The sequence below is a fragment of the Falco cherrug genome, chromosome 5, assembly GCF_023634085.1.
Source record: "Falco cherrug isolate bFalChe1 chromosome 5, bFalChe1.pri, whole genome shotgun sequence".
Classification (NCBI taxonomy): Eukaryota; Metazoa; Chordata; class Aves; order Falconiformes; family Falconidae; genus Falco; species Falco cherrug.
The window spans coordinates 9017023-9044616 of NC_073701.1; the positions used below are offsets into that span (position 1 = coordinate 9017023).

Below are 27594 nucleotides of genomic sequence, written 5' to 3' on the forward strand. Positions count from 1 at the left end.
CCCAATGTAAAAGGGAGGTTTATTTATGGAAAGTTATACATTATTATGATACAGATCTAAAGATGTGTGCTGTGAAAGGAAGCAGAGAATCAGACACTAGCTCAAACGACGTCGCAAACTCCCACTGTGATTAGTAAGGTGAAATGGCCCTTTCCAGGACTTAATGACAGAAGAAAATAGGATGCTTGACCTCTTGCTCAACATTGATGTTGATCCTGCAGGGGAAAAATCCAGAACAAAATAACCTCAATGGGAACAAACCAACAGCTGCAAGATATAACATACGGCTTCAGGATACAGGGTAGTCATCCCCTTCTGTGCAAAACAGAGGCTGGGCCCAGGTCTGGCAGCAGGGTGTGCCTGTACCACTTGGGCATTGCTCAGCAAGTAATAACCAGCATAACTGCCGCGCTGAGCAGGACGCAGACCTACAGCAAGACAGGATTGTACCTCTGACTAGTCAACACACCGCCTCCATGATTCATGTCACCTCAAGTATTCTCCTCAAGTAATGTTTTAACTGTCCAGGAAAGGGTTTCTGTAACTCCACGTGAAACACCTTGTCTGTGCCCATGAGGCGTAGGCTTCAGGGGGGAGGCTTTCAAGGACTGCTGTAGGTAGATTATTCCTTGCTAAGTGCCAATGCTTTTGAGGAAAACCTGAAAGTATTCCCCAGTCTCTCCATTATTCTGCAATTTGGCTTTCCCCCCTAGAGGCTGAGCTCTTCCCGTGAACAGCAATGTGGTCTCCCCTTGAGTCCACTAAGCATGTGTCATGGGACAGGACCTGGCCCCTGTCTGGCTGCTCCCTGAGAAGCCTGGTGGAGTCTGAGGAATCTGTTTCTGCGAGGATAGTTATTGCTGTACTCACCCCGACAACTTCTCTGCTCACGTTGTTTTATACTTCACCTTCTTACCTGCCTGGTTTTTTTTTCCTGGCTTTTACTTTCCTTATTAGTCCATTTCTGCAACAGCCTCTTTGCACGGTGACGTATACTGGGTGACAGCATACTCTTCTGGAGAAGAAGGAAAGAAATGTCCCTTTAGCCTGGAGACCACCTTCATTGCCTTTCCCTGGAGGTGGGTGTACCCTACACATGCTTAAGCTGGAGATCCTTGAAATGTCCTTAGTTTTGGCACCTGCATTTTTGTAACTTTCTAGTCATGCCCACTTGTACCTTGGGCATGAGACCCAGCTCACTAAAGTGAAATGAGTCTTGACAGTAGATCCAGATCCTGCGAGTTCCAGGAGGGCTGGTTCTGGGTCTTCCACAACGCATGCAGTGTTTCTGCTGTCTCAGCCCATCCCCCAAACTTCATACTAGTCAAAATCAAAGACCAACCTGTTTCATAGTAATCATAGATCTGCACAGGAGCTGGCTTGGGATGGGTCACTACAAAGTCCTGCTCAGCTGTGAAAGAGATTTCTTTCCTTTTCTTCTGCGAGATCTGGGAATGGATGGACAGGGATCACATAAATCTTTTTATTTGTAAAACAACATCTGGAGCAGACCAGGGTGGTAACTGATAGACTGTATGTTCCAAATCTCATTGATGCCACACATACAGATGTGGGACATCCATTATCTGAAATATGTTTGGAGAGTCCAAATTGAAACTGAAAAGTTGTAGGTTTCCTATCCTGCTTATATTACCTGATTCTGTAGTTATTACACATCCTATTACCAGAGAGGGGAAAAATGTCCCAAAAAACTGGGCTTAATTCTCAAGGGTCTACCAATGGTCAGGACGATAAAATCTGGTATCCCAGCCCCTCCCATTTCAGACAGGAACATTATGTGCCACCAAGAAACTGGGAATCAATGTGCATCATGGGCATATTGGCTTCTGTTGTTAGTTCTGCAGGGCCCCAAGCAAAGTTACTTTTACTATGTAAATGCTGAGCCAGGGATTAGATTACCGGTTACATTTGGGAATGAACTAGTGTAAGAGAAGGAATGGAAATCTTTCCAGAGGAGTTTAGGGCAGTGTTTCATGTCCTGTTGGAAGAACTGAAGTTTACGAGAAAACTACCAAGGGGACATAACACACAAAGGAACATCTTTTGTGGTGTTTATCTGATATTGACTGAAAAGAGAAAGATTTTTGATTAATTTCTATGTGCTTTTGTTGTTTAATTTATTTCTAGGTGCTAATGGGGCAGGCATCATTGTGAAGCCGTTTGGGAGGTTGGGATGTTACATGCAGTTTGAGGACTAAGTAGCTTAGTGATTACAGGGGAAAACTGTTGAGGAAGGAACATGATAAATGCACTTCACAGAGCGCATCCATGCTGTAGATGCATCTATTACATGCTGTTTGCATCCTTTGTGAAAATTAGATGCACAGTGATCAGAACTTACATTTTCCAGATAAAGAAGGACATGGCTTTTCTTGTTTTCTACTTGCATCACTGTATGACTGGCAATGAGCTTTAAAACAATGAAATGGAGATAAATGTATTTATAAACAATGAAAAAACAAGTGCTACCCCAGATCCTACCATTGCATGTTTATGGGATTCATTCTGGTCCTAGCCAGGTATCAAGGGCTGGCAGCTGATTTTTAGTCGATAAGTTGCTGAACAGATGAGTAGACTGAGCAAAACCTGCTGCTTAGTGGGGGGTACGAGCACTTCCCAAGTGCATGGGAGGCACTGCAGTTCATTTAGGGAATACTGCCTGACTCTAGTGTAGAGTTTTCAGAATCAGTCTGGCAGATTTCCTACACTTTCCCTACCTAGGCACTGCCAGCTCCCAGTTGTACCTGCCAGCTGGTCAGGTTCTAGCTGGAACCCTTCCTAGTTTTAAAGGTGCGAATGTCTGTGTGCTCACAGCTCGCTCAGGACATTCCCTCTACCTGGTAATGAAGACAGTGCAGCCATGCAAACACCTCGCAGGGCTTGTGGGTCAACAAATGATCCTTAACGAGGCCTTTGCTTTCATCATGACCAGTCTTCTCCTCTGTCCCTGGGATGACTCATTTAGTCTTGCTCCTATAAGTTTACCTTGTCCAGGGAAGACTTAACAGGAACAAAGCCAGACAGCATCTTCACATCGATAATGACCATGTTGGAGCTGCTACGCTTCCCTGTGTAACTGAAACAACAGAAGCCCTCGTCAGTGGGGACCGTGCCTGGGGAAGCAAACCTCAGCTCTCTGCTCCTGGTCTCATACAGCACAGGGAGGCTGGCATGAGGCACATGCACTTGCTGACTGGCTCAAATGAAGACACTGGGGAGGCCCCTGGTATGAAGGGGCCAAGTATGTGCTACCACCATCAGTTACCGCGACAAGGTCTTTTGGGATACTGTGTTTCACAGGCTGGTATCATCAACACATTGATCAGCTCATGGTTCTTGACTTCGTAAGCAGAACTGAATACACAGGGTAACCTTCTCTGCGTGCCTTGTCAACTGTGCAACTGGTTTGTTGATGGCACATTACCTGCTTATGAGGACAATATTAAATTTCGCTGGTTGATCCAGTGGGCAGGAAGCATTTGATGTCTGTACAGAGAGTGAAAATCCAAAGGTCCCCTCTGGAAGGTGAATGTTGTATCTCAGTGCTGTCTGGAAGAGGAAAAAACCCTTTTGTTCAGGCATGACAAGAGTTTTCCTTGCATTCCAGACAACAAGTATCAGACTTAGTCAAGTTTCCTGACAACGTTGCTCTTGGTTTTGTGAGGAAGATCCTTGCTTACATCAATGACAGACACAAAAGACTAATGCTCTTTAACAGTGAAGGTGCTTGTACCCAGAGTTACCTCCCTGAGGCAAACCAGCTCCTGATCAGAAAGGACTCTTTTTTTCCCCATGCTGTGAGTCACAATGTGGGTTGGAGGGAAAAGTTTAAATAGTTTAGGGAAATAAAATAATTAGGGAAAATAAAGAGAAGTCTGCTAGACAATCATCAAAAAGATCACTGTGTTGTGTGCAGAATGTGAGACACAATGAAGAGGAGAGCAGACGCTTACTTGCGTAAGTACACATCCACTGCCATTCACTGTTAGGCTGTATTTCCCAGGGACCTCAGGAAGGGGAATCTGTTGCAGCAGGAGCCTGTTTGCATTGTTGACAATAAATGTCTTCTCAAAAGCCTTTTTGGAAGTGATCTTGACTACATTTTGTGTAACAGAATTGTAGGTAGCCTCACCATAAGCAGCAAGGGCTTGAAGAGCAATGACTGTGTCCTGAAGAAAATAATAAAAAGCAATTAGCTACACAGTGTGGTCCGTGCAAAGGAGGTCAAAGTTATGGTTCCAGTATGAAACATAGTTATTTCATCCTGGCTAAAGAAACCCTGAATTTGCGCATAAATCCAGGGTTCCCGTATATACGGAGCCGTTCCATTCTGACATGTATGTTTTAGGGTGGAAGAAATCTCTGTACTCATATAAAGGTCTCAGGACATAAAATCTGAGCACTAGAGCATACTTCTAGAGTTTTTCATGGTGGTGAAGCATGTATTTTCTGGAGAACTACTACAAAACACTTCTTGGTCATGTAACAGCTGGAACTTGGTGTTTTCTATGCTCATCCCCAACACAAGTATCTGTATTTGTTGCTAGTCAGATTAATCTTGTATGGCTTTAACTTTTTCATAGTGAAGAGGGAAAAAAAAGAAAAAGGGGTATTTTGGTCTCTTTAAGAGAAATGCTTGGTCTCTGTGTGTTTCAGACATGAGGTACAAAAGAGAAATAAGACTAGGTAGTCAAAGCCCTGCTGGCACCCTGAAGCAGTGCCCCATGTCCTAGGACTGGCTGGGGAGTGGAAGGGAGTTTTGGCACCTGGGTGGAAGAAAAACCTCCGTAGGGATTCTGCTGCCTGATGATCCACTGCACAATCCCTGAGGCCTTTGTGAGATCTTCTTGATTCTGGCTGGGTTTGTAGAGCAGTGCCAACAGCGCGTAACTGGTGATCTCGACTTCAGCTGATGGGGCATGGTCAAGGAAGGAGGGAGATTTTTCTGATGGAGACCTCTCCTCCTGCTCCCAGTGCTGCGAGCCATCTGAATAAACAGAGGGTGAGGAGCAACCAAAATGGGTTATGGGTGTCACTGCTGCATGCTGCCTCGGAGGTGTGCTGTGTCCTGGCCTCTTTCTCACAAGTAATCTCTATGGAGCAACAGGTGTGCTGTAAATTAACTCCATGTATTATTTGCAGAGGTCGGTGCATGTACCTATACTCTCAGTATTGTTAAGGCTAGACCATGAACCATCAGTAAGATCTGTTCCCTCTACCCACTTCCCAAATTCCGCAAATGGTTGAAACTCACCAACTTCTTTTGCTGATTTCTGTAACTCTCTGAGGAATGAATCACATTTTTCTGCCTTGCCAGTTAAGCAGAAAGAGTAGGCCATGAGTGCCTGAGTGTAAACATCACTGATATTCTTCTCAGATGCAGTCTCCAGGCAAAAAAAGGCATTTCGGACTACAGGGTACTTTAAAAAAAAACACAACAAACCAAAGCAAAACAAAACATATGGGTTTACTTCTGGACAGTAGTCTTCACCTGGACAAATATTTATTTTCTTTAAACCTGTTCTTCCTCCCGTCACTATCACAGCAATGAGAATGGGACCTCAGTTTGTATAGTGATTTCAGGAGAGACAATACAGGATTATTTAAGGAGAGATTTCAGAGAAAACATCAGACAAATCAAGTGGCTTTTCAGTGTGTTTTTGAAGATGTCAGTCTATAAAGAGAAGACCGTTTCTTTCACAGCTAATTCCTGCTTACCTCCATGACAATAATTCACTCTGCACTTTTATAGACGGGAGTCTGTTGTTTTAAACAAATCCAACCTAGCAGTCTCTCCTCAGTGACTCTGGTGTAATTTTAATTTAATTCTGTGAAGTTGTACTAGGTTTACAACAAATAAAAAATGTTTACAGATTGACTCTTGCCCTTGCCAATGCACTAACCAGGAAGGCCCTCAGAAAAGATATGACAAATTGGAGGCAGAGAAACTCATATATTGAAGTTTAACATCTCCTCTGTGGTCTTCTTTGTACTAGCCACTTTTTAAAAAGGATAGAACAGCTTTTCACTGTGATGGACCTTCATTTTTCCAACACAGCTTTTAGTCCCCCTTGTAGACTTTATGGATTTACCTGCAATAACTTACTTTCTTGACTGAACCATGTCTGAGGCTAAACTATAGCGTGTGGGTTACTACTTTTCAAGTTTCTTTATCAGAAACTAAGAGATGTCGCTAAAGGTCTTGGGTATCTCAAATAGAAGACCTAACCTCACTAAGACCTGTACAATTTCTGCTTGAACAGTGATGGCTTAAAAGATATAGAGATGGGGAACTTCTCTACCACAGCAACTAGTGCAGATACAGAGCGGGGTCACGTTCCTTGGGAGTACTCTCTCCTTTTTCTCTTTACTACAGTTTGTAGCAGATGCTGGAGCCAAGCCAACAACTGCAAACCAATTCCAGCTGAATACCAGCAACTGAAGGTCTCCTTACCGAGCTGGAGTGCCCAGCTTCTAGCATGGCAATGGTGATGTAGGCAGAAAGCGACAGCTCATCATCTACTCCTCCCTGAAAAGGACACAGAGAGAGGAATAATTAGCGAATGCCATGAGTGAGAAGTCTTTAAAAACGAACTGCCATATCCCAGCTGGGAGTGCAGTCAGTTCTGGAAGCAGGCCAAGAGGAAGGAAAGCATACACAGAGCTCTTAAATGGCTCTTAAATCAAGAGAAACCCATTGCTACCATCTCAAAAAACAAACAAACAAACAAACAAACAAAAAACCCCACAAAACACCAAAACAAAACAAAACAAACAAACAAAAAAACCCACAAAAAAAACCCTTCCCTCAAGCTTACAGTTCTGTAACCCTATCCCAGGTGCTTGTAAGGTGTAAGGTACAGTGTGGGGAAGCTAGCTGAGCTGAAAATAGTCATTGTAAGGTGTGGAGAGCTAGCCCTTGGCAGAGGTCAGGCGTTTGGAGTAAAGTATAGCTTTTGACAGTAGTGGGAGAGCATATTCTTAATGAAAAGACTGTAAATTTGACCAAGAAGTAATTCTGTACCACCTTCAAGGCGTTGTTGAAGAGTGTTCCAACGCTTTGGAAACAGCCATCTGGCTTCTGTTTGCTTGCCAGCCACATCAGGGTTTGAGCCTGGACATTGTCATCAACATAGATGAAGTGACTAGCTTGTGCAAATGATTTGTACACAAAGGCAGTGAGCCTGCAAGGGAGAGATGAAGAAGCATTGGAAGTAGGAACAGAAAAACTCAGCCCTCCCATTCATGCTATGCATAAACATGAAGAGTTACAGCCAACATGCTGATGGCTTGCTTTCTCTTGGTGTGCTCCTCTAGGAGAGGTTAGTTAAAGGAACAGTAGCTAGATGGGACATAGGAAGGGTGTCCAACACACTCTGTGGTTAATCCTGGTTATGTGGTACTTAGGGACATGGTTTAGTGGTGGACTTAGCAGTGTTGGGTTTGCAGTTGGACTCAATGCTCTTAGAACTCTTTTCCAACCTAATTGATTCTGTGATTCTACAGAGCAGTGCGGTGCATTGGGTTCCATGGGAGACAGCAGGAGTGTGAATCAAAAAGTTAGTTGGGTCTGTAGGGATCGCAGCCTCTCTGCGCACCCTGCCTGGCACGGGGCAGAGAGCCATTTTTCTTAGTGCTTACAGAGCCCCGATCTTAGACAGCTCTGTACATCTGATTTAGCTAGTAAAAGTGCATCATGTGAATTCAGTGCAATTTAATCTCTGAGCCACTTCTGCTCCCAGTACTCACCAGGTGTTCCCTTCTTTATCTCTGGTGCCAAAGATGCTGTAGGACCCATCGGGATGTTTGTATGACAGCTGCTTCTGGTAGCCTGAAAAAACATGGAAGAGGAAGTGTTCCCTAATTTAAAAACAAAATTCTGTTCTGTTTGCTGGCAGATTTATCTGAAACCACCATGGGAAAGAGTGGAAAGGCAATGTATATCTACCAAGCAGCAGGGGATCCCTGAAGGAGCTTAGATGGAAGGATGGAACATCTTGTCCAGCAGAAACATGGAACAGGCAGAAACAGAACAGGCAGAGCTGTCTCAGCTCTGTGCTCCGACTAAACTAACAGGATTAGGATACACACTGTGCCTGGGTGGAAAAGAAGAAAGGGTCTGAAAGGCGGAATCTCAAAGGAAGCATGACAGTTGAGTCTCAGCAAAATAGGATAAGGAAAAACAGAAGATAAAAGAAAGGTAATAAATGTCTTGATCAGGGCAGACTCTTGGGTCACTGAGCTGTGCTACAGCAGCTGTGCCATACTGCTCGGATAGCCACTCTGCTGCTTCTGCTCACTGGGCCTCAATGGGAATTTCAGCATACATTGTAAGGGAAGCGCAAGGCTCTCACCGCTCACTAAGTATCCGATGGCCTTGGATTTGACCTCCTCACTCAGCTGCCCTGTCTTGTTCAGGTAGTCCAGGACGTAGATGTTGGGTGCAAACAGGACCATGTTCTGCTCCCCACAGCCAAACGGCATCTGCAGGAGCTGGTGCACGTTCTGCATGGCAGTGCCCATGATGTCACCTGGGGAAGAGGAGGTGCCAGGGGGGATTAGCACAACTCATAGGCACTGAATTAAGCAGTAGTTTTTGTTCCGTAGTCAGAGTCGTGGAAAGTCTAGCTAGGGTTGCAAGCCTTTCCAACAAACACAAAGCTCTCAGTACCGAGTGATTTGTTCTGTTCTGCTTCGCAGTCAAAAAAACCCTTGTTCACCTTTCCTTAGTCGAAATCACCCACACCAGAAACACTACCTATTTCAGTGCCACTTCAAGCAGATACTTCTTATTAGAAATTAAAAAAAGTTGTTCCAGGAAACTTCTGTTTCCAGAGGAGGGAAGCAGAACAGCCCAGAGATGCTACAGTGAACCATATATTGCAGAATTGACAACTAATGCTGAAAAGGGGCACTGGTTATGCAGATATATCACAGACCACCTCTAAATTGTTATTTTTAGGAAAGATGACACAAACCCAGCAAGGGATTTCTAGAATGAGCTGAAATCACCAACATTACAAAGCAAAGATTTTGTGACTAGTGAGTCACATAACCAAGTTCAGGTCCCTTTCAGGAAAAGATTTCACTAGCATCTCTGATTTGCAGGTGGGCGAGTAGAAAAAAGTCATACTGGCATGAGTCTGGCTGAGGTCATAACTCAGAACTGTGCTACTTCAGAGCAAAACATTCAAATGCAATAAATTTAAACAGAAAAGTGAAGAATGCAACCAATATTTAAACTTCATTCCTCTGACACAGCAAAGAGCATTGCTGGACAAGATAAGAATCAGTCTCTTTGCTCAAAAGTTTCCCACACAAGGAGTGGAAACTCACATTTTGGATCCTAAAAAAGCTTTCATTTTATATTTTTACATTTTCTTTCTTTTTATATTTTATTAATTATATATTTACCAACAACAGAAAAGGAAGCTCTGGCTGATCCTTTCACCACATTTGTAGGTAGATCTAGAGCAACATCTTGAATAACCACGGCATCTGTGGAGAAAAATATTGTGTGTTGTGGTCATTTGTATGGGAACGTTCATCATAGCAGTGAAATGCTCCTGGTAGGAACTGCACAGTGCAAAATTACGCACAAGAGACAGCAATAGGCAGAAACTCACAGCTGTCATGAAGAACCTCAAGGCAGAAGGAGGCACAGCAAAACCAAAGTGGAGAAAAACAGACCAATTGGTGCAGTAACTGTCATTGATCAACAGAAATGAGTTGAACAGGGTAAGGCTGGTGGTGCTCACAGGCTGTAGTGTCTGTGAACCTTGAGGATTTCTTCAGCATAATAGTGGGGACAGCTGGTTGGTGAGGGTCAGGGCTGCTTTTGTGCCTTTTTTAGGCAGAGCTTCAGGAAACCTTGGAAACTACTGTCAGCACCAAGATAGTGTGGAAGAGAATGTTACATTCCCTCTCCTATTCCCATTGGAAGTGGAAAGCTGCAAGCTACAGTTAGCCTTGGAACAGAGGACAGCAGTCAACATGAGTGGTGAAATGCAGGACAGATTTTCATGAAAAGGGCATCTCACTTTGATAGTTTCACAGCAGCCTTCTTTCAACATCTCAGCACTGCTGAGTGCAGCGCAGGCACTGTCTAAGTGACGGGCACCTGCTCACACAGGAATTTTGTAGCGGGGAACTGAACTGTAACACTCACATTAGCTGCCATTTGGGCAGCTCTGGGGAAAAGGGGAGGGACAGCATCAGTGAGTGCTGTGGGAGAGTGCGACCTCCAGCCTTCCTTACAGTTCCTCTCAGGACAGCAGTACGTAAGACCCTTACCTTTTGTACAGATTAGGGAGTTTTGGGTCTTTTCCCTTCTGATGCCTTCAGGCTGCATGGCAATGGGAAGAAGAGACACAGGCAGTGGATGAGAACAAAGCACGCAGAAGAAATGCAGTGACAGAAGACGCAGCCCCTGCTCAATCCTCCTGCATCATAAGACAATTGGACTGAAGCAAGTTTACAGGTTCGTACTTGATGTGGCTGCTACTAAAAGGGAGCTCCCATCAGATGGAGTCCCCCACTTCCAGTTTCTCCTCTGAATGAGGGAGACATGCACTTACCAACACCCACTGATCCTCATAGAAGAGGACATCAGATGGGAGTGGACTTGTTCTTAGATTGAATAGCCAGACCCTGTCCCAGCCAGATGAAGGTAGAGCCAAACCAGGAGTTCTTTAGGGAACCTGAAAAACTTTTACTTGCTTTTGGTACTTTTGCTACATTTTCCTTTCCTCATGGGAAGTACAGGGCAAAGAGTAAGAGCCGTCAGCAGTACCTCAACCAGCAGCGTTCTGATCTGGGTGTCCCTGTAGTCAATACTGATGTTCCTAGGTGCTTTGTCTCCACAAGCTTCATCATCCTTGGTCTCTGCAGTAATCCTGAATACTACACTACCTTAAATAGTAGCAGAAAAGGAGAAAAAATATAGACCTTTATCTTGCAGAATGATGGCTAAAGTAAGAAAACTTATCTGATAATGAATATCTACAGATATCAAGTAGTGCAACATAATGAATTGTCAGTCACTGCATGTGAGACAAATGGGAAGAGAAATGATCTCTGAAAACAGGAATGATAAACACACTGCAGTTCTGAAGGAGCTTTTTAGTCCAGACAGCTAGAAAGACCAGTGGTAGGCCAGGTTCTCCACATTTTAAGAGGATCAGGTTTTTTCAAGTGAGGTATAAATTGATTAGTATCAATCTCAGGACAGAAAATCAGGTGGATTCAAAGGCACTTACCAATTTCTTTGGGGAAAATATTCCAGACATAGGTCTTTCTTTGCTTGGCACATATACATCCATCATCCTCTGGGGAGATGATTTTGGCCTGATAATCAAGGGAATCTGACAGCGAAACATTAATCTGAGAACAGAAAGAGGAGTGTGATGGGATGATTTTGTACCATAGGCAAATAGTGCTTTATTGTTAGAGGGGGGTGAGATAGTGTCTGCATCTGGTGTTAACAGCGTAGAGCAGATTTAAAGCCTGCGATGATGGTGTTAGATGAATCATCCATCAGATGTAACCTTAACAGTATTCCCTTTTGCTTCTCGTGACATTTTCCATTGAGACATTAAATATCCTATGCATACCTCTGATTCCCGATCAGGATATTTATATTCAGTTGTCCTGGTGCTAATGGGTTTGAACTAACTTGCAAAGGAAACCAGTTATTAATGTTTGTTCTTCTATTGTTGTATCAACACTTGGAAAACACGGTTAAGAGATGAAAGCCTCAATAACTGAGATATTGTTTTTCTAGGATGTTTACAATCCTAGGCCTTTTTGTTTTGTTAGGTCAAACTTAACAGAGCTTGGGGAAAAAAAACCTCCTAAATTGTGTCTTGGTTTTTCCTCCTTTGATGATGATCTCCTTGTGAGATTGGAGAGCTAATATTTAGCATTCAAATCAAGCAGAGGAAATCTAGACTACCTTTGCCTCTTTTTTTTTTCCAGAATTCCAAAATACAACATAAATAAGAAGCCAGACAGAAGATCCCCGTTATATTTTTCTTCAGGTATCCTTTAATCTGTGTGTAAGCTCCCTCCATGCAGAGGTGCAGTGCACCTGTGGTTTGGAGCCATCTTGCCTGGAAAGTGCTTAATATTGAGAGTACAGTCCCCCAGTGCCTGGGAGCAATAGAGCCTCTAGCTGGACAGATACTCTGTGGTGCAAGCACTGGACTTCTGTGCTCCCTGTTTTGGGAACTTTGGCCCCTGAGAAGGGCTTGTCTGCTCTCCACTTCTTGCTTTTCCCACTTCCTTCTGTCTGGTAAGCACAAGCCCTTCACTTCTTCACATTTGCAAATATATCCTGAAAGAAAAGACCTCAATAAAACTGTCAGTGGCTCACATGGCTGTGGATAGTGAATGATACTCGGCAAAGCATTTGCTTACTTCCTCTATGGATCTTGAGACAGTTGCTTACATACCCATCCTAGTCACAGCTCACACAGAGCTCCCTCTGCTTTGTAGCGATTTAGGAGGACAAATCCAGTCAGGATAGTCTGTCATCAGGTAGAATGACCAGTGTACACCATTCAAGAGCAGGGACAGATCCAGTCATCTACACCAGTCATTTTGCTGCAGCTTCTTTGAAGATGGGGTAAGGTCTAAGAATGGAGTCAGAAGTACACACCTTAATGCAGCGGTCAAGGTAGTTGAAGACATTCGTTCTAAGCAGGAAATCTTCCCCTTGGATGATAGAGTACGGCAAGGTCAAGTCCACAAAGAAAGGCTGGAAGGCTGTCAGGGTGGCAGGCACAGACAGACCAAATCCCACCAACTCTTCCACACAGAAGGCACTGGCCTTCCATTCGGTGATGGTGTCAGGGATGGTGTATGAGATGCTGGCTTTTCCAGTAGAGCTGATGAGAATGGAATAAGGATGAGTTTAGAAAGGATGAGTTTCATATACCTTGCTTCTCAGTCCAGGCAATGGGTCTTGAAAATCAGCACTACCCTTATTCTGTCCGCAGAAATTCAATATCCAAGTCCCCACAGAATTTATTACCCAAATCTGCTGAGGAAAAACCTATCTGTAAGTTCTTCTGCCCATAATTTTCCTGAGTTTGGAAGGAAAACTCAGAATTTTTGTTACATGGACCCATATTTTAAATAAAGGTGCCCCTCTTCTTAGGAAAGGAATATGTTTCGTGGTACACATGTTGTGAGAATAGACAGAGTAATTTTATCATGGGGAAGAGGAGGGTAGGTGGCCAGGTGACGACTGAAAAAGCTAAGTCTTTGCAGGCCAAAAGGTAAGAAGAGGTGACAAGGAATTGCCGCCTTGCAAGACATCAGGGGACTCTTAAAACTCTTAAAAGTAAGGCAAAGAGATGGAAGAAGCAGTACTCACTTAATTAGAACTATATCCCAAATCCAAGTTTCAGGGAAGAATTCCCGAATAGTCTCAAGGATGAGTCTCTTCCCACGTTCCTCTCTAGCAATTTCGGCTGATAAGAGATAATGGCAATTTAGTCAGAACTGATGCAAATAATGAAGACTCCCAGAAAGAACATGTCTTAATATGCATGGGCGTATGAAGGAAGATCAGTGTTTACCCATTTATTTCTGATACTGTTGGTAATGCCACACAAACATTAACTAGTATCACCAATGTATCTCTGAGTTAGGTATAACCTGGTATCACAGAGAAAGAAAACATTACTTGAAGTGCTTTGGTTCCTTGTTTATGAGCATGAGACCTAGGGCAAGAACTCAGGTCACTTGGCTTTCAGATCTGTTTGCTGTCCACACTGTTGCACTCTTCAAACAAGCTCTGGTCAGAAAGGAATCAGTGTCAACAGCGTCAGTTTTGTCTGACACTCTACTGATTGCCTGGCATGAAGCTAGACATGAATCAGAAACATAGACCTGAAAAGCTTTTTTGGGCATTGGCCATTATCCTAAGCCGTCTCAGTCTGTGCCAGACCAATATTCAATATCAGTACCAATGTGATTCATCAGTACTGTCCATGTCACATGAATACCACTTCATTTAAGGAAAATATTAAAATCTCTTTCCTGTCCCCTTTATTACCTGATGATTTGACATGGTGTGTGGAAGCCATGAATCCTGCATTCAAGAAATATGGGGAAGGTCTTGCAGTCTCACTAGTACACACAACTGGCTGATGAACCTTGGAATTAGTAAAAAATTTCATGCCCATATCCTGTAAAACACACATTTCAGTTTTAGCCATAACCATACTGTAGCTGGGGTTTATTCCATTCCTCCTTCTTTCCCATTATCGCCTTTCCACCACAGAGATGCTCAGAGACATCTCTGCAGAGACTTGTGGGAGCTTTGTGCATGCTGGAAAAATCACAGCCGGCACCAAAGTCAATTGAGACAATAAATGTCCATGAGGAGGGTTTGTCAATGTATAAGTTTTACTAACAGTGTCATTTGCAGAAATAACTAAAGCTACATAAGTAAAAACTCACTTCAACAGATTTAAGTAATGTACAGGACATTTACCCTGAGGAACTGATATACATCTGGGCCTAATCCAGGCATTACAGGTGTGTAATACAAGCCTTTGTGAAAGATGTTGTCAGATGAGACACAGGGGTCTTGGGGGTCATCTTCTAGATTGAGCCCATCAAAGATGTAGCCTTGAAAGTCTTGGAGGGGATGCAGGCTGTATATCTGGGGAAGAAACACAAAACCTGTGTGTGTGGAAAGATCAGTTCTGATCACATCATCATGTGCTGCAGATTGCCAGAGCTGACATGTTGGCCTGTTTGACACAATGAGCTGTTTCCTGGATTGAAACCTGGCTGAACAGCTGGACCCAGAGAGTGGTGGTCGGTGGCACAAAGTCTAGTTGAAGGCCAGTAACTGGTGGTGTACCTCAGGGGTCAATACTGGGTCCAATCCTGTTCAACATTTTCATTAGTGGTCTGGATGATGAGGCAGAGGGTACCCTCAGCAAGTTTGCTGATGAAACAAGACTGGGAGGAGTGGTTGATACATCAGAGGGATGTGCTGCCAGAGACCAGTCACTGGTTAAACTAAATCCCACATGAAAAGAGGACTTCCAACTGCTGATAAACAAAAGCTTTGTATTGCCTATTATAGATGCTTTTTGACTAGCGCATGCAAAAAATGGTAGAAGGCTAACACAGTCTAACAATCTTAAGTGGAAAGACACTGTAATGGAGGCGAAGGAAGCAGTGGAAGGGTACAATGCGTTTGTTTGGGCAGCTCACCGTGTCTGCAGACAGCTCCGTCTCAGACTTCAGGAACAGCACGCTCTGGTCCACTGCCCTCACGGCACAGAAGGAGTTGGCAGCAGCTTCGATGACTAAACTGACGTTGGAAGCTGAGCGCATCTGCTTTTCAGAGAATTGCAACCAGACCTGCAATTTATCAAACCGATGTTGGTATGGCTCATCCCTATGCCCAGCATTGCTCTAGGGGTGCGTGTGAATGGAGGGCGAGGAGAGCAGAAGGCTCTTCTGTTAGAGCACAGATTGCTTGGAAGAGAGATGTCTGGTCTCCACTGCCTCTATTGACCGGGCCTCCACTGTAACGGGGGCTCAGGTACAACCACACTGAAACTCCTGTGACAGCTTAAATGGACCCCACCTCAAGTGATTTAAAATAAAGGTGGATTCTGTTGCCGCTGTTGTCGACTCAGATCTTATTATGACACAGGCTACGTGTAATGACTGTTACAGTAAGCAAATCATATTTTTACTAGGTCCATAGCCCACTTTAGCAAATATTGAAAACCGATTCTGTTTTGAAACTATTCAGAGCAAAATCTATTTCACATTTTTGTTTGATAAGAGGGAAAATAAAAAAAAGGAGTGGAGGACCTTCTCAGGTAACTGGAAACATTTTGTTTAATCTCACTTGTTTTGTTTTCTCCTAAAGTTTTATGGGGTTTAACTTTTAGGAACTGAAGATTAGAAAAATCTTAACAGTGAAATCTGATTTCAAAATGACAAAATGTACCAGTAGAAAAAAACATGGAAGGAAAACTTAAACACCAGATTGCTATTTTTCCTTTCTTTTCCATTTGTATTTAGTTCTGGTAAACTCAAATTGCCTTTTTCACAAAAAAAGTGTAAAAATTTAGATTGAATAGTGAAGTGGGGTAAGGCTAAAGTGTGCTCGCTATGCTCAAGAACAGATGGTCTAAACTAAATAGGACACCAGTATAGTTCAAGAGAGGGAGGAACTATCTGGGAGTTGAGTGGGTTTCCTGAAAAGTAGGTTTTGGTGTTTAAGATTTACTTTTTTATAATAAGGCCAGGAGGTGGTGGTAGAGGAGAGGTATAAGGCCATCAAGAAAGAGGAGAAGTGAAGAGAGTAATGTTGAGACAAGTGGGTGGAAACAAGAAAAAATCCTGGAAATCTGATGTGAATGTGTGCACAAAGAATTTGTATTTATCTGACAGCAGGAAAGACTTCTGTATCTTAGTGCTTCTCACCTTGTTTTTGAAACACTTCTCAACTGGAAATCGGACACTGTCTGCCACCAGCTCCTTGGCAGGGTGTAAGGTATATACCAGCAACCGGAGGGCTGGAGCCATGTTCTCGTTGATCACAAGTGGGATGGTGAAAGTGCCGTTTTGCTCTGTTCAAAGAAAGAAATGGACCCGTAAAGAGACAAGTGCAAAGGTCTGCTGTAGTAGTAGCTGTCCTCCGCTGGTATATGGCTGTACCAGTCAGTGGAGCAATCTGCACTTAGATGATAAACTGAAAAATCCTGGATTTGCTAGATAGGCCTGGGTTTAGATCCAGATGCATTCAGATTTATTGTGGGTTTGAACATGTGGCCAGATTCAGAGAGCCCCCTAAGCCACACACTCTGCATTCCCTACATTGTCCTTTGGGAAGATCTTTACAGGACACTACTTCTTGACTCATACCAAATGAACTAATTGCTGGACTAAATCTGAATTTATAGTGATCTTAGTGGCAGCACTACTACACGTGCATGAATGGGGCGAGATGCAGCCCTCCCATTAGCTGATGTATACATCCAGAAAGTCTTGCCTTGGTCCTCCGTTCAACCATTCCATTCTTTTTTAAACAAATAAATTTAATGCAGAAACATGGATTGGCAACTTAACTTACCAGCTTGGATATTAACTTTAATTTCCCCTGTAAGGACAATCTTGCCTTTTGCCATGCCCTGTGCAGAGAAGAGCAATGTATTTATGGGTTGGTAGTGGCTGGAGGAAGAAAGTGGCAATCAAGTTCAATGTACACCAACAGGACCATCAAGCTGTGTACAGTGAGATTGCTCCAAATGCTTAAATATCAACTTTAGGGCACGGTGGATGCTGCCACTGCTGCTGCTGTGGCTGGGGCCCTTGTCACTGATCAGGAAACAGAAGAAAAAGGAAGGAAAGAGAGAGGCAGAGAATACCATAAAGAGTTCCTTGGAAGGAAGAGACAAGAACCCTGGCCTGAGACATTTGAAGGTGGTCCCTTGCTATGAAACAGAGTAACGTAGCCAGAAATGGAGGTCATTTTTCCTGAGTGAGTAGATTTTCCCAAACCATCTCAGTGCTGCTTCTGTCCTTGAGTTGTTGGCCATTGTGCTGGCTGTTAATACAAAAGCTGGAAGAGCACTCACTGCCGTAATTGCTGTGGATGGACTGCCAGATAGCTGCCCAGTCCAGCCTTTTCAGCAAGCCATGCAAAAACCACACACTCACCACATAGTAGAAGCTCATGGTACTGATGTTCTCGTATCCTTCTGTGTTCAAAACGTAGTGCACAGTGATCATCCTCTTCTGCCCACAGCTCAGGTCTTTCCACAAAGGCTCAATCCTCACAAAACTGCTAGTCCAAGAGTAGAAGCGCTGGATGGAGAGAAATGCATCAGGGTAGGACGGCTCTATCCAACCTTCAGAGTGGCACTGGTCACTGGTTTTGTAAGTTGCCTGAGGGAATGGGGAAGAAAAGGAAAACAAATATGTCACTAGAGAAATTATTATCACATACAGACATCAGAATGATTAATTCACGCAATGCATACATTTAAGAATTTCATCTAAAGCCAAACTGGTGAGGAAAAAGCAGCAAAATGGTCTTGCAGCCTTGCAGCAAGCCATTGCATTGCTACAATTCAGGTGTTCCTCACTTCTATAGTAATCTTTGAGAGGTCTAGAACATGAAATAAGCCAGATAAAGCACATATTACCAGAATTCAAATTTCATCCCATCTTTTTGGGGTTCAGTCTGAGAGCAGCCATCTCTCTTTATGTCTCTATTCAGCCTAGTTTTGTACTCACTTTCAGACTGATCTCAGGATCAAACATTTTGGACGTATCAATACTAAACTCTGCAATGCCATTATCATCAGTGGTGAAGTTGTCTGTGTTCTTGTTATTGACAAACAGATGAACAACCTCATTGGAAATAGGAGAGTTGTCTTTGCCTACCAGCTTGATCTGTAGAAAAGAATGCAAAACAGGATCAGCATGTTATCTTTCTGTATGTAGATACCAAAGTTTTGCACTCCTTTGCTCTCCACACAGCAGAATTACATTTTCTTCTCCCTTCAAAGCAATACTTAAGAACTGAAATGTCTCTCCACTTTCTGGGAGCTATCTCAGCTATCTTATGAGGTTTGGAGCAGAAGCTTCCTCAGCATCTGCTACATCATTGATAAAGTCCTCTTGTGGAGCAAGAACTTCTTACATCTCGTCTCTTTCCCGGTCAGACCCTTCTGAGTACACATTTCCAGTTTAAAGATGTACTTCCTTTCTTCCATTTTCCCCTTTCTTAGTCTCAAGAGTTTGCTGCTGATACTTTCAGTGTCTGAAAGCCTTCTCTCCAGATCTTTGTTTTGAACATTTTTCTGATTCTGTCCCCACTGACTCTGCCGTTTATGTGTTAAGCAAACAACAAAATAACAGACACCATTAGGTAAATTCTAGGTTGCTAGAACTGACATTCATTTAGAGGCTTGGGTTGGTTTTTTTTTTCAGAAAAAGATTGGAAAAGTAATAATATATTAAGTGCAAGCTTAAGACAGTGACTATCCTTACTGTTCAGAAACAGCATGGAGAAAAATGACCTCTGAAACAAAAATAACAATAGAGAACTAAAAGTATTCAGATGGATGTTAACTTCAGTGGAACTGAAGGCAGCAAAACTGAAGGCAGACAACATATGGCCAGCAACAGATGTTTCATAGCGCAGGAAAGGACCATGAATGCCATGTGATGACACCAGGACAGGAACTGGGACCTGCTGCATTTTGAGAAAGTACAAGCATCAGTGGCTTCCAGACAATAGTTCATCTGATATGACCCTCAAGGGTGGGGTTTTTTTGCTTGGGGTTTTTTGGTTTTTTGAGGTTTTGTTTGGGGTTTTTTTGTTTGGGGTTTTTGGTTTGTTTTTTTTTTCATAAAAGCAGCCTGAGGCCAGTCAGCAGCTTTGTCTCTGAGACGTGACATCCCAGCTTCCTACCATATGTCTTTTAGCATGTTTAACCTCTAGCGTGTGTGTGAATGTGTGTGTTTGAGGAATTACACTGTGGCACATCACCTCGGGGAGCCTGTTCACTCCCATCCTCCAGAAAGGGCTGTTAAGGTGCACAGCAATCTGAAGAATGGACCAGGAGTGGGGAACATGAGAAAGTTATACAGACATCTTCCAGAGAGGAAAAAAATCCTAGAAAGACAATCTCTTCTCTCCTTCCAGCTACTGGTAAGATGTCCTATCATTGAAAAAAAGCTGAAGTGAAGGAAAGAGAGAGATTCATCCCTACCATTTATACCACTGACAGACTTATATGGGATTTGTCATGAAACACAGAATAATGAAAAAGCTTTTTGAGACAGAAACTTGATTTTTTCTTAAACGCCTTTCACTGTTTCTTCCCTCATCCCCCAGTGTTTTTATTCATCTCTGGTTGGCATACAATGGTCAGTTCTGAAGGGAGAGGCAGTGATTTATATCAAGCTTAAAATAAAAGTTAGAAAAATGCTAGTTAATGTATTGTTTTGTTTCGAAGTATTTCTAGTAGAATCAAACTCAGAATATAACTAATAGTCTTCAATATTCAGAATTACCAATAGGGCACTGTATGTAGAGAAAGAAGATTGGGGAGAACGCCCCCCCACTCCAAACAGTACCCTAAATGTTCCCATTACCATTGTCATGTGATTGCCTGTCAATCATCTTCAATACAAGATCTCTATGCCCTTGCTTACCTGTCCAAAGTAAGGAATTCCTCTTTTGTAGTGGCGATCCATGTTCTCAAAGTGTATATTGCTCATCACCCGGGTTATGGAAATAGACTGAGTAGCTGTAAGTTGCAGGCCTGTAAGAAATGTCCAGAGTCAAGAGAAGATGTACTTTGTCTTGCAAATAGCTTCATCAGAGTTAGCATTTGCCTGGAGACTATCACTGTGCTTATAAAAATGGAACTTCTTCAGGAAGACATCCCTGTACTCAGCAGGCAGAGGCTGACTATCTCCTGCTCTCCTTTTTGACCACATCACTGTTGCTGTTTCTGACTGTCTAGAAGGCATTACCTGTTCCTTTCTCTGTGACAATGGCTTTCACGTCAAGATTCCTCACGTAACCAATGCGGTTTAGCTCAAAGATGTTGGAGCTGAAAACCTGGGAGAGGCAGCCCTCTGACTCCAGCTGGAAAGAAGAAAATAAACCCAGTTACCAAGGATCACAGCTTTCAAAGGCTGCTTGCAATACATGGGACCCTTCTTTAGTGAGTGAAGTCTTTTTCCTCTGCTTTTAATGTGATTTATACAGGGCTGATGGAGACATCACTGTCTAGCTTTTCAGATGGGAAACTGAGTCACGAAGAAGGAACATGCCAGTTCTTCTTCAGGCCTGTAGGAAACCAAAAAGAGAAATGAGGTGCCCTGATTCCCTAGCTAGTGATCCAAGCAAACAGATGAGTAGAGTGAAGTGAAGCATCCAAGACAGAGTGATGAAGGCAGAGAAGCAAGAACATAGGAGAAGACAAGCACAAAGAGGAATAATAATCATGTATCATACGTCTTTGGTAAATGATTGACAAACTGGGCTTTTCTTGCACCTCCCGTATAAATCAAAATCCCTGCACACACTGAGCTGGACTTTCCCTTCAACAGGCTGGCCATAGGTGTACCTAGGGGAAGAGGAAACAAGTCCGTGAGCTGATGCTTGAATAATTGACTTAAGATCACATATGCAGGAATAGATCCAGGATAAGCAGTGAGCTGGGAAGCCAGAGAATGGAATCATTTCACAGGCTTTTTCCTTAACTCTCCTGCTGTTACAGAAAGATAATACCACTCAGGAAGTGAAATCTTAATGAGTTCTATTTCACCCCTGAACCAAATCCATATCTTAAACATAAAAATAAATACCTCTATAAGCATGATGAACAGACATGGCTACCTACCAAATTATGACTGTTGTCTCCACTCTTCAGCTTAAGCTGGAATTCTAGACTTACTGAAATCAAAGCAAAACTCCTTATATCTGCAAAGAGATCAGGATCTCACCTGGATTCTAAATTACAAGATCCTGGTAAGTCAGGCTGAGGATTCAGCTTGGAGGAGGAGTTAAAGACAGCTGGAACCCTAGGATGCCTGCTAGAATTTAAAGATGCTGCTCAGCTGTATGAAGGTCTCCCTCTGAAGTAGGTTATTGGGAGTGAACACATCCTGCTTTAACAGGGGATTTCTCAAAAGATTTATTCAACCCACTAAACACTAGTTGGAAGACAATATTCATACAATAAAATGAAATTAATACACAAGTAAATGAAAGCTCCAACCACCAAGTCCACTCTGACCAGCCTCTTCTGAGGACCTGTTTATTTTGGTCTCTTCTCTAAACCTTGTTTTATTCCCCGGTCCTTGGGAAGTTCTTTCTCTTCAGCATATTTCCTAACCACTCTGCACCTGATACTTACACTCCACAGACTTTCACTGTGAACTCTGAATCCAAGACTGTCAGTCTTTCTGGTGCACTGACTGTGACATCAAATCTTGGCAACACTAGGACAAAGAATGAAGAGAAAAAAGATACTGGCATATTGCAAACTTGCAGGCCCTCCTAAGAAGAGAGAAAATGAGGCTGTATCATCAGTGTTAGTCACAGATGGAATGGGACCCCCGAACTGGGGTGCCAAAATGGTCAAGAAGTGGCCTGACCTGCGAAGGCTCACTAAAGTATTTCTACAATGACTTGAGGAGCAGTCAGGACTGAGGTGAATCCTGTCATGTCTAGATGCCTTGCAGAGCTTTGGCCAAGAAAGCTCATGGATGTGGCTGGATGAAGGTTAGTTTGTCACAGTGAAATTTGCAGCCAACGTATTGATTTGTAATGTAGATTATTTTCTGGCTGAATCTGTGAAAAATGGTTAATTTCCCTTTGTCTTTTTACTGCTCTTCTTTCCCCCCTCTCCCTTCTTAATGACAACGAATTGAAGTGGCATTTGCCAGGGAGGTGTTTGAAGTTTTAGCGGTCAAAAGAATTGACTGATAGGAGTTCATCTCTAATAATGTTTTCTACTCTGACTAAAAACATACTGTGGCATTTACCATATTCCTCCACAAGGAATGAGTGATTCGTTTTATCTCCTGACTTCTTTGTTATGATAATTTTGTAGCTCCCCAGGACAGGCTCTTCAGTTAGTGGGAATTCAATCTGGATAATGTTCATCTCCGATGTCACATTTTGCCACTGAAAGATCCTGTTGCCCCGTGGATCCTGAAGAAAAAAAGAACACAGACTCACAGTTTGTTTGCCTTGGAAATATTTTGCTACGCGCAAACAAAACCAGAAATTAAGAAGAAAATAGGGCAAGTTCTTTAACTCGTTGGAGAAGTTGCTTAATGCATGTGCACTAAGACAAATTATGCCTTTGTACTCTGATTATTAACGTTGTTAGATTCTCATCTTCTGATATCTGATTTAGGCATCCTGTGCCAGCCTAGGTATTAGCCTCAGTCATCAAGAGAAGTTGCACAATACTGCTAGAGTATATGTTGCTCTAGTTTTGTGTCAAGAGGGGAGAGAAAGAAAACCTTCACATTTGTTCCACGTGCATCTTGGCCTTTAGCAACCCCAGCTGTTTTTTTCAGCTACCAGAAGAAGTAAGTAAGTAAGTATTTCTTCTGTATTCACTGGGGTGTCATTTGCCTCTTAGTCTATGGTATGCTAGTTAGACTAAAGAAAACTTGCTCACACCATTTACTTGAAGTCTTTAAAGACTTTGAAGTCTTCTGGCTGCAGAAAAACACATGTAAAGCTCAAAATATGTAGGTTTCACTGCAAACAAAATAGTCAAGTGACTTCAAGGTGTAACATGAAAACTTGTAAGAATTATATCTAGATGTGGACTGCGATTGCTATTTTAAAAATCACCACAAAATGACATGGAAGTGTTAACATAGCTAGTAATCGTATCCACAGCCTACCCTTGTTCATAGTTCTGAGCAGCACTTGAGTTATGAAAAGATATACTCCAAAATAAGTTGGGCAAACTGGAAGAGGTGGAGGGGAGTGAAAGGCAGGCAAAAGAACGGTACAGCTTTTGACTGCTGGAATGAATATAGGTACGCTTCCCATGTGAGTAAGGTTCAAACAACATCCTGGGATTTTATGAAATTTCTGTTAATTTTTGCAAGTGCTCTCACAGGCAAGATTTGGCTGTGTGTGGACACATACAAACCAGTGTAAGCACATGTGCCCTAGGTTTTATCTTTAGATACATAATACAGTGCAAAGAGAAAAAATCCTTACCTGAATTGCAATCAAGGGGTACTGAAAGAGGAAAAAAAAAATAGGAGAAGAGATTAGATGGCTGAACAAACACAGATTATTTTCCCCCAGGACTGTGAGAAATGTATAACCTATAATCAGTATAATACCAGTAATCAGAGATCCTCATCTCTTATTTTGATCAGTTTAATAGCAGTTTTACTTCAATAAGACCACATAAAGGAAAGAGATGAAATGAGAATGGTGGGGCAGGTTCTGATCATACTGGATTTAGTGCAATCCCAGAGCAGCTGAGTTCTAGAGACGCATGAAACGGTGATCTGGGTTTTGATCTTACATCCTCACTCTGCTCATTAGCACCAGCTCTTGCAGTAACACAGTGCTGTATTCTGGTTATAACCACATAAGAGGAGGCCAGTAAAGACCTATCTCTTGATTTATGTACTCTGAGCATGAAGGCAGCTTGCTGGCAGTGAGGAGTGCCTCTGATGAGATAAACAATTGTGGTAGCAACTTTTCATTTTCATTTCCCCATTTCTAAAATGAACAAAGTACTGGTGGGTGACACACCAATTTTTGCAAGCAACAATTGCTGAATAGTGATAGCAAGAGACTAAACCATGGACTTTCTGGTCAGAGCTAAAATAATGTCTGCATCAACAAAGTCGAGGGGTTCTTGAGCCTCTTTCCCAGCTGTAGCAGGAGTCAGGAATCCAACCTGCTACACACTTGCAATCTTCCCTGTGACCCTAACATAAGGGTGGGTTATAGCATTGCTTAGGAAATCATGCTAATTCTTTGGCATTTAGTCTCTCTAATATCTCATTTTATCCACAGAACTGTTTATTTAAAATTTGAGAAAAGGTTGTCTCCCAGCAATTTTAAATACAGGGGAATGTTACTGGTCACTCACCATCTCCTGAACAGGTTTAAAATTGAAATCCAGGGCAACAACACGAAACATTACTGGAAAGACAAGGAGTAGGGTGTTAGCATTAACTGTAGTTTATTTGGCTGAGCTTGATGTTTTGCATTCATTACTACTCCCGGTTTCACTAGATCTTCAAACAGTTCAATTTGCACAAGATGCAGATAATAAAACACCTTTGAAGGTAAAATAATCCTACACAGACTTTGCCAAGGGGACTTTTCCCCAACATCGAGTTCTCACAGTCTTTCATGAAAGTTTGCTTAACCTCAGAGAAAGGGGATGACCGAACGAATAGCCACTGTGCAGGTCAGGCAGTCTCAGGTGATAGCCATAACTCTTTCAGCGGCCATCTGCGTGATGTAGGCAGATTTGTTCCTCTTCATTTCCCCATCTCTAAAACAGGGTTTGTTGCTTTGAACATATGAAAGTTCCAGATATTATTTGAACTAGGTGAAGTGTCAGGTTTTCCTAATGCACTGTAATTCCTCTTAGTCCACTTTGTTCTCATCTTGTACAATTTTTTCCCTTACTTTCTTTACTTCTTTTTTTTTTTAAAAAAAACAAACAACAAAAAAACAACTAAAACAAAACACCCAAAACCTGAAAGGAGAATGATGAATTACTGTGCAAGGCGAAAATAAAAATGTGTGTCAAAAATGTCCTTAAAAAGCATTAAGTTTTCATCACCGAAATTAGGCTACTGCTTCCCCTGCCTCAAAATCAAGCCATGTTTGGTGGACACCTTGGTGGCACCAAATTCTGGTTGGCAAGCTTTCCTTCATGCTATGTATCTACGTAGATAAAACTTATCCCTAATTAAAGTGTAGCTGATCCAGTCTAATGGCTGTATTTGGCTGACCTGTGGAAAGAAGTATTCTCACAGTGTTTCCTAGTGTTCTAGCTGTGTGCTAGAAGCCTTAAAGACTAGCAATGAATTAAGGAGTGGATCTAGATGAATGGTTTTTTGTATACATGGTGCTCTGTTTGATGGCCAGATGAGAAGTATAGATAGGGGAATAACATAAGTGCAGGAAAGAAACCAACATGAAAATATAAAGTCCCAAACTGTCAGAATCCAGTAGGTAAATAGCATGATTTTGTCTTTAAAAACTTGTAGTTAATTTTAAAGTAACATATTTCACTCATTATCTTTAGACTGTCTTTGACACTGACCAGCACCACAGGCAGAAGGCTGGGGGAGCATTGTTTTATGTCAGGCACTTAAATAGTAATCTAATCACTTCTTTCCACTACCTTAACCTGTCACCAGGAATGAAACAGCAGCAATAAAATCTCCCCTCTTCGGTCAGCTAGGAGGAAGGGACAAAGAAAATAATAGAGACCATGGGATAACTGTTGCCTGCCATCCTGAAGATGACTCTGAACGTCACAGCAAATACTTGCAATGGTTTTAACAGAAACTCTGAAGAAGCTGCCTAGACTCTAGCTTAATCTGAAAAGTACCTGGCAGAGAAATTCTATCCGAATAAATTGCTTCCTAAGGGACATGTTATAAACTAAGTAGATATTCACCACTCTGTCCTGGTTTGTAGATGGGTTTGTCTGTCTGCACGAAGATGATGCTGTCCGTGTTCCAGATCATCACTGACCGCCGCTCTGCTAGGCTGACCGTGGTGCCCTTGGCAGAGAGAGAAATGAAAGCCAGTGGGGCAGAATGGAGAGGAGGAATCTGTAAGGAAACAGAAAAACAAGGGGAGGTTGCCAGTCTTGAAGTCATTTGCTCCAGAACCTGTACCTGTGGCATGGGGTCCTACAAAGAGACACCCATCTCATCAACTTTCTTGGACCTTTCTTATTTCTTACGTCTATTAAAAACACCTCCTTGTCTGTTACTATATATTTCTCCTCCACTTCTTTTTTTCCTTCAACAAGTCTTATTGCTTCCATTAATTATTCCCCTCCAGTGCTCTCTGCTCTGATTTTCTTGTTCCTCCTTACACTTCTTTTCCGTTGGGACATAAATAAAAAAAAAAGAAAATTACCGTGAAGTTGAAGCACTGTAGACTATTGCTTGCTGTCATGGTTTTCTCAAAAATAGTGGTGTTAACAGCACCATATTCTAGGATGACTCTGACAGATATTGTCTCGTTAAGGTTAAGGAACTGCAGGCAAACTTGACCTGGAGAGTCAGTTTGGAGGACAGCAGGCACCATCAGGACATACTGCCTGTGAGATCCAAACATCAGAGTGATCACATCATAGATAAAGAAGAAACAACCTCAACAGGATGAAACAAATACGAAGTGTTATTTTTCAGTACCCACTGATTAGATCAAATACAGGACACTCTGCCAGTGCCCCTCACTCCTGCTCTGCAGCTCCCAGCCCAGGGTTCCCCACACAGCTCTGCCAATGCCCCCAGCTCTTGCCCTTTTGCCCTTTATCTGAGTCCTGGACCCCCCTGCTTTTAGCAAAGCACACAAATGTTACTGCTGCTACAGTCTTTTCTGAACACACGTCAACTTCTATGACAGTTCTGCAATAGGCAGAAGTTCTGCTTCATATTAAATGAGAAACTTTCTCTTGTCTTCCACATTCCAGTTTAACTTAGCTCTTCTGATATAAAAGATAAGTCATGGCAGTATTTAATAGTTAAGTTAAAATTAGTGGCACTAATTAGCACTGTCTTTAAAGCCTTATCACAAATACTATTAGTAATAATATGATAGTTCTTACAGCTCAGGTTCCTTTGCAGCTGTTACATGCTGGAGAAGAATAGTCAAAAGAAACTTCAGCCACATTTTTCTCACTGGGTGACAGAAGAAAGAGATAAACTCTCTTCCCCATAAACAACTCATTGCCTACGAGTTTAACAGCTCTGCCACATTCCTCACAGAGTGCTCCAGAGGAAAGGGAGTCAGCCCTTCAACTCCTCCCTGGC

The 27594-nt window shown here is 42.6% G+C and overlaps 1 protein-coding gene across 2 annotated transcripts; it reads right to left on the minus strand.

The window, feature by feature from the left end:
- Nucleotides 1–27594, minus strand: LOC102048108 (ovostatin-like). Of its 2 annotated transcripts, XM_055710611.1 has the most exons (36): nt 27390–27594; nt 26696–26879; nt 26226–26382; nt 24675–24727; nt 23783–23803; nt 22579–22747; nt 21948–22032; nt 21044–21155; nt 20557–20671; nt 20233–20342; nt 18304–18462; nt 17725–17952; nt 17138–17195; nt 16489–16634; nt 15259–15408; nt 14525–14695; nt 14084–14216; nt 13400–13496; nt 12680–12908; nt 11280–11403; nt 10814–10932; nt 10315–10366; nt 9436–9519; nt 8376–8552; nt 7771–7852; nt 7049–7205; nt 6476–6550; nt 5276–5441; nt 4788–5008; nt 3975–4190; nt 3446–3570; nt 3007–3097; nt 2363–2431; nt 1343–1448; nt 917–1015; nt 1–215 (listed from the first exon to the last, which is right to left on the minus strand). In XM_055710611.1, the coding sequence occupies exons 1-35, from the start codon at nt 27509–27511 to the stop codon at nt 954–956; spliced, it is 4425 nt and encodes a 1474-aa protein (XP_055566586.1). In that variant the 5' UTR covers nt 27512–27594; the 3' UTR covers nt 1–215; nt 917–953. The 2 variants fall into 2 exon arrangements, with proteins under 2 accessions (XP_055566586.1, XP_055566585.1); XM_055710610.1 differs by having other exon boundaries at nt 1–1015.

What these genes read in the sequence shown, in the direction of transcription:
- LOC102048108 (XM_055710611.1), bottom strand. Translation starts at nt 27,511, where the DNA reads ATGAGTTGTTTATGGGGAAGAGAGTTTATCTCTTTCTTCTGTCACCCA. An exon ending in ATTCCTTGTGGAGGAATATG is followed by an intron (nt 22,033 to 22,578) that starts GTAAATGCCACA and finishes TCTTTGTCCTAG; the next exon opens with TGTTGCCAAGATTTGATGTC. An exon ending in TATTTTCCCCAAAGAAATTG is followed by an intron (nt 10,933 to 11,279) that starts GTAAGTGCCTTT and finishes CTACTATTTAAG; the next exon opens with GTAGTGTAGTATTCAGGATT.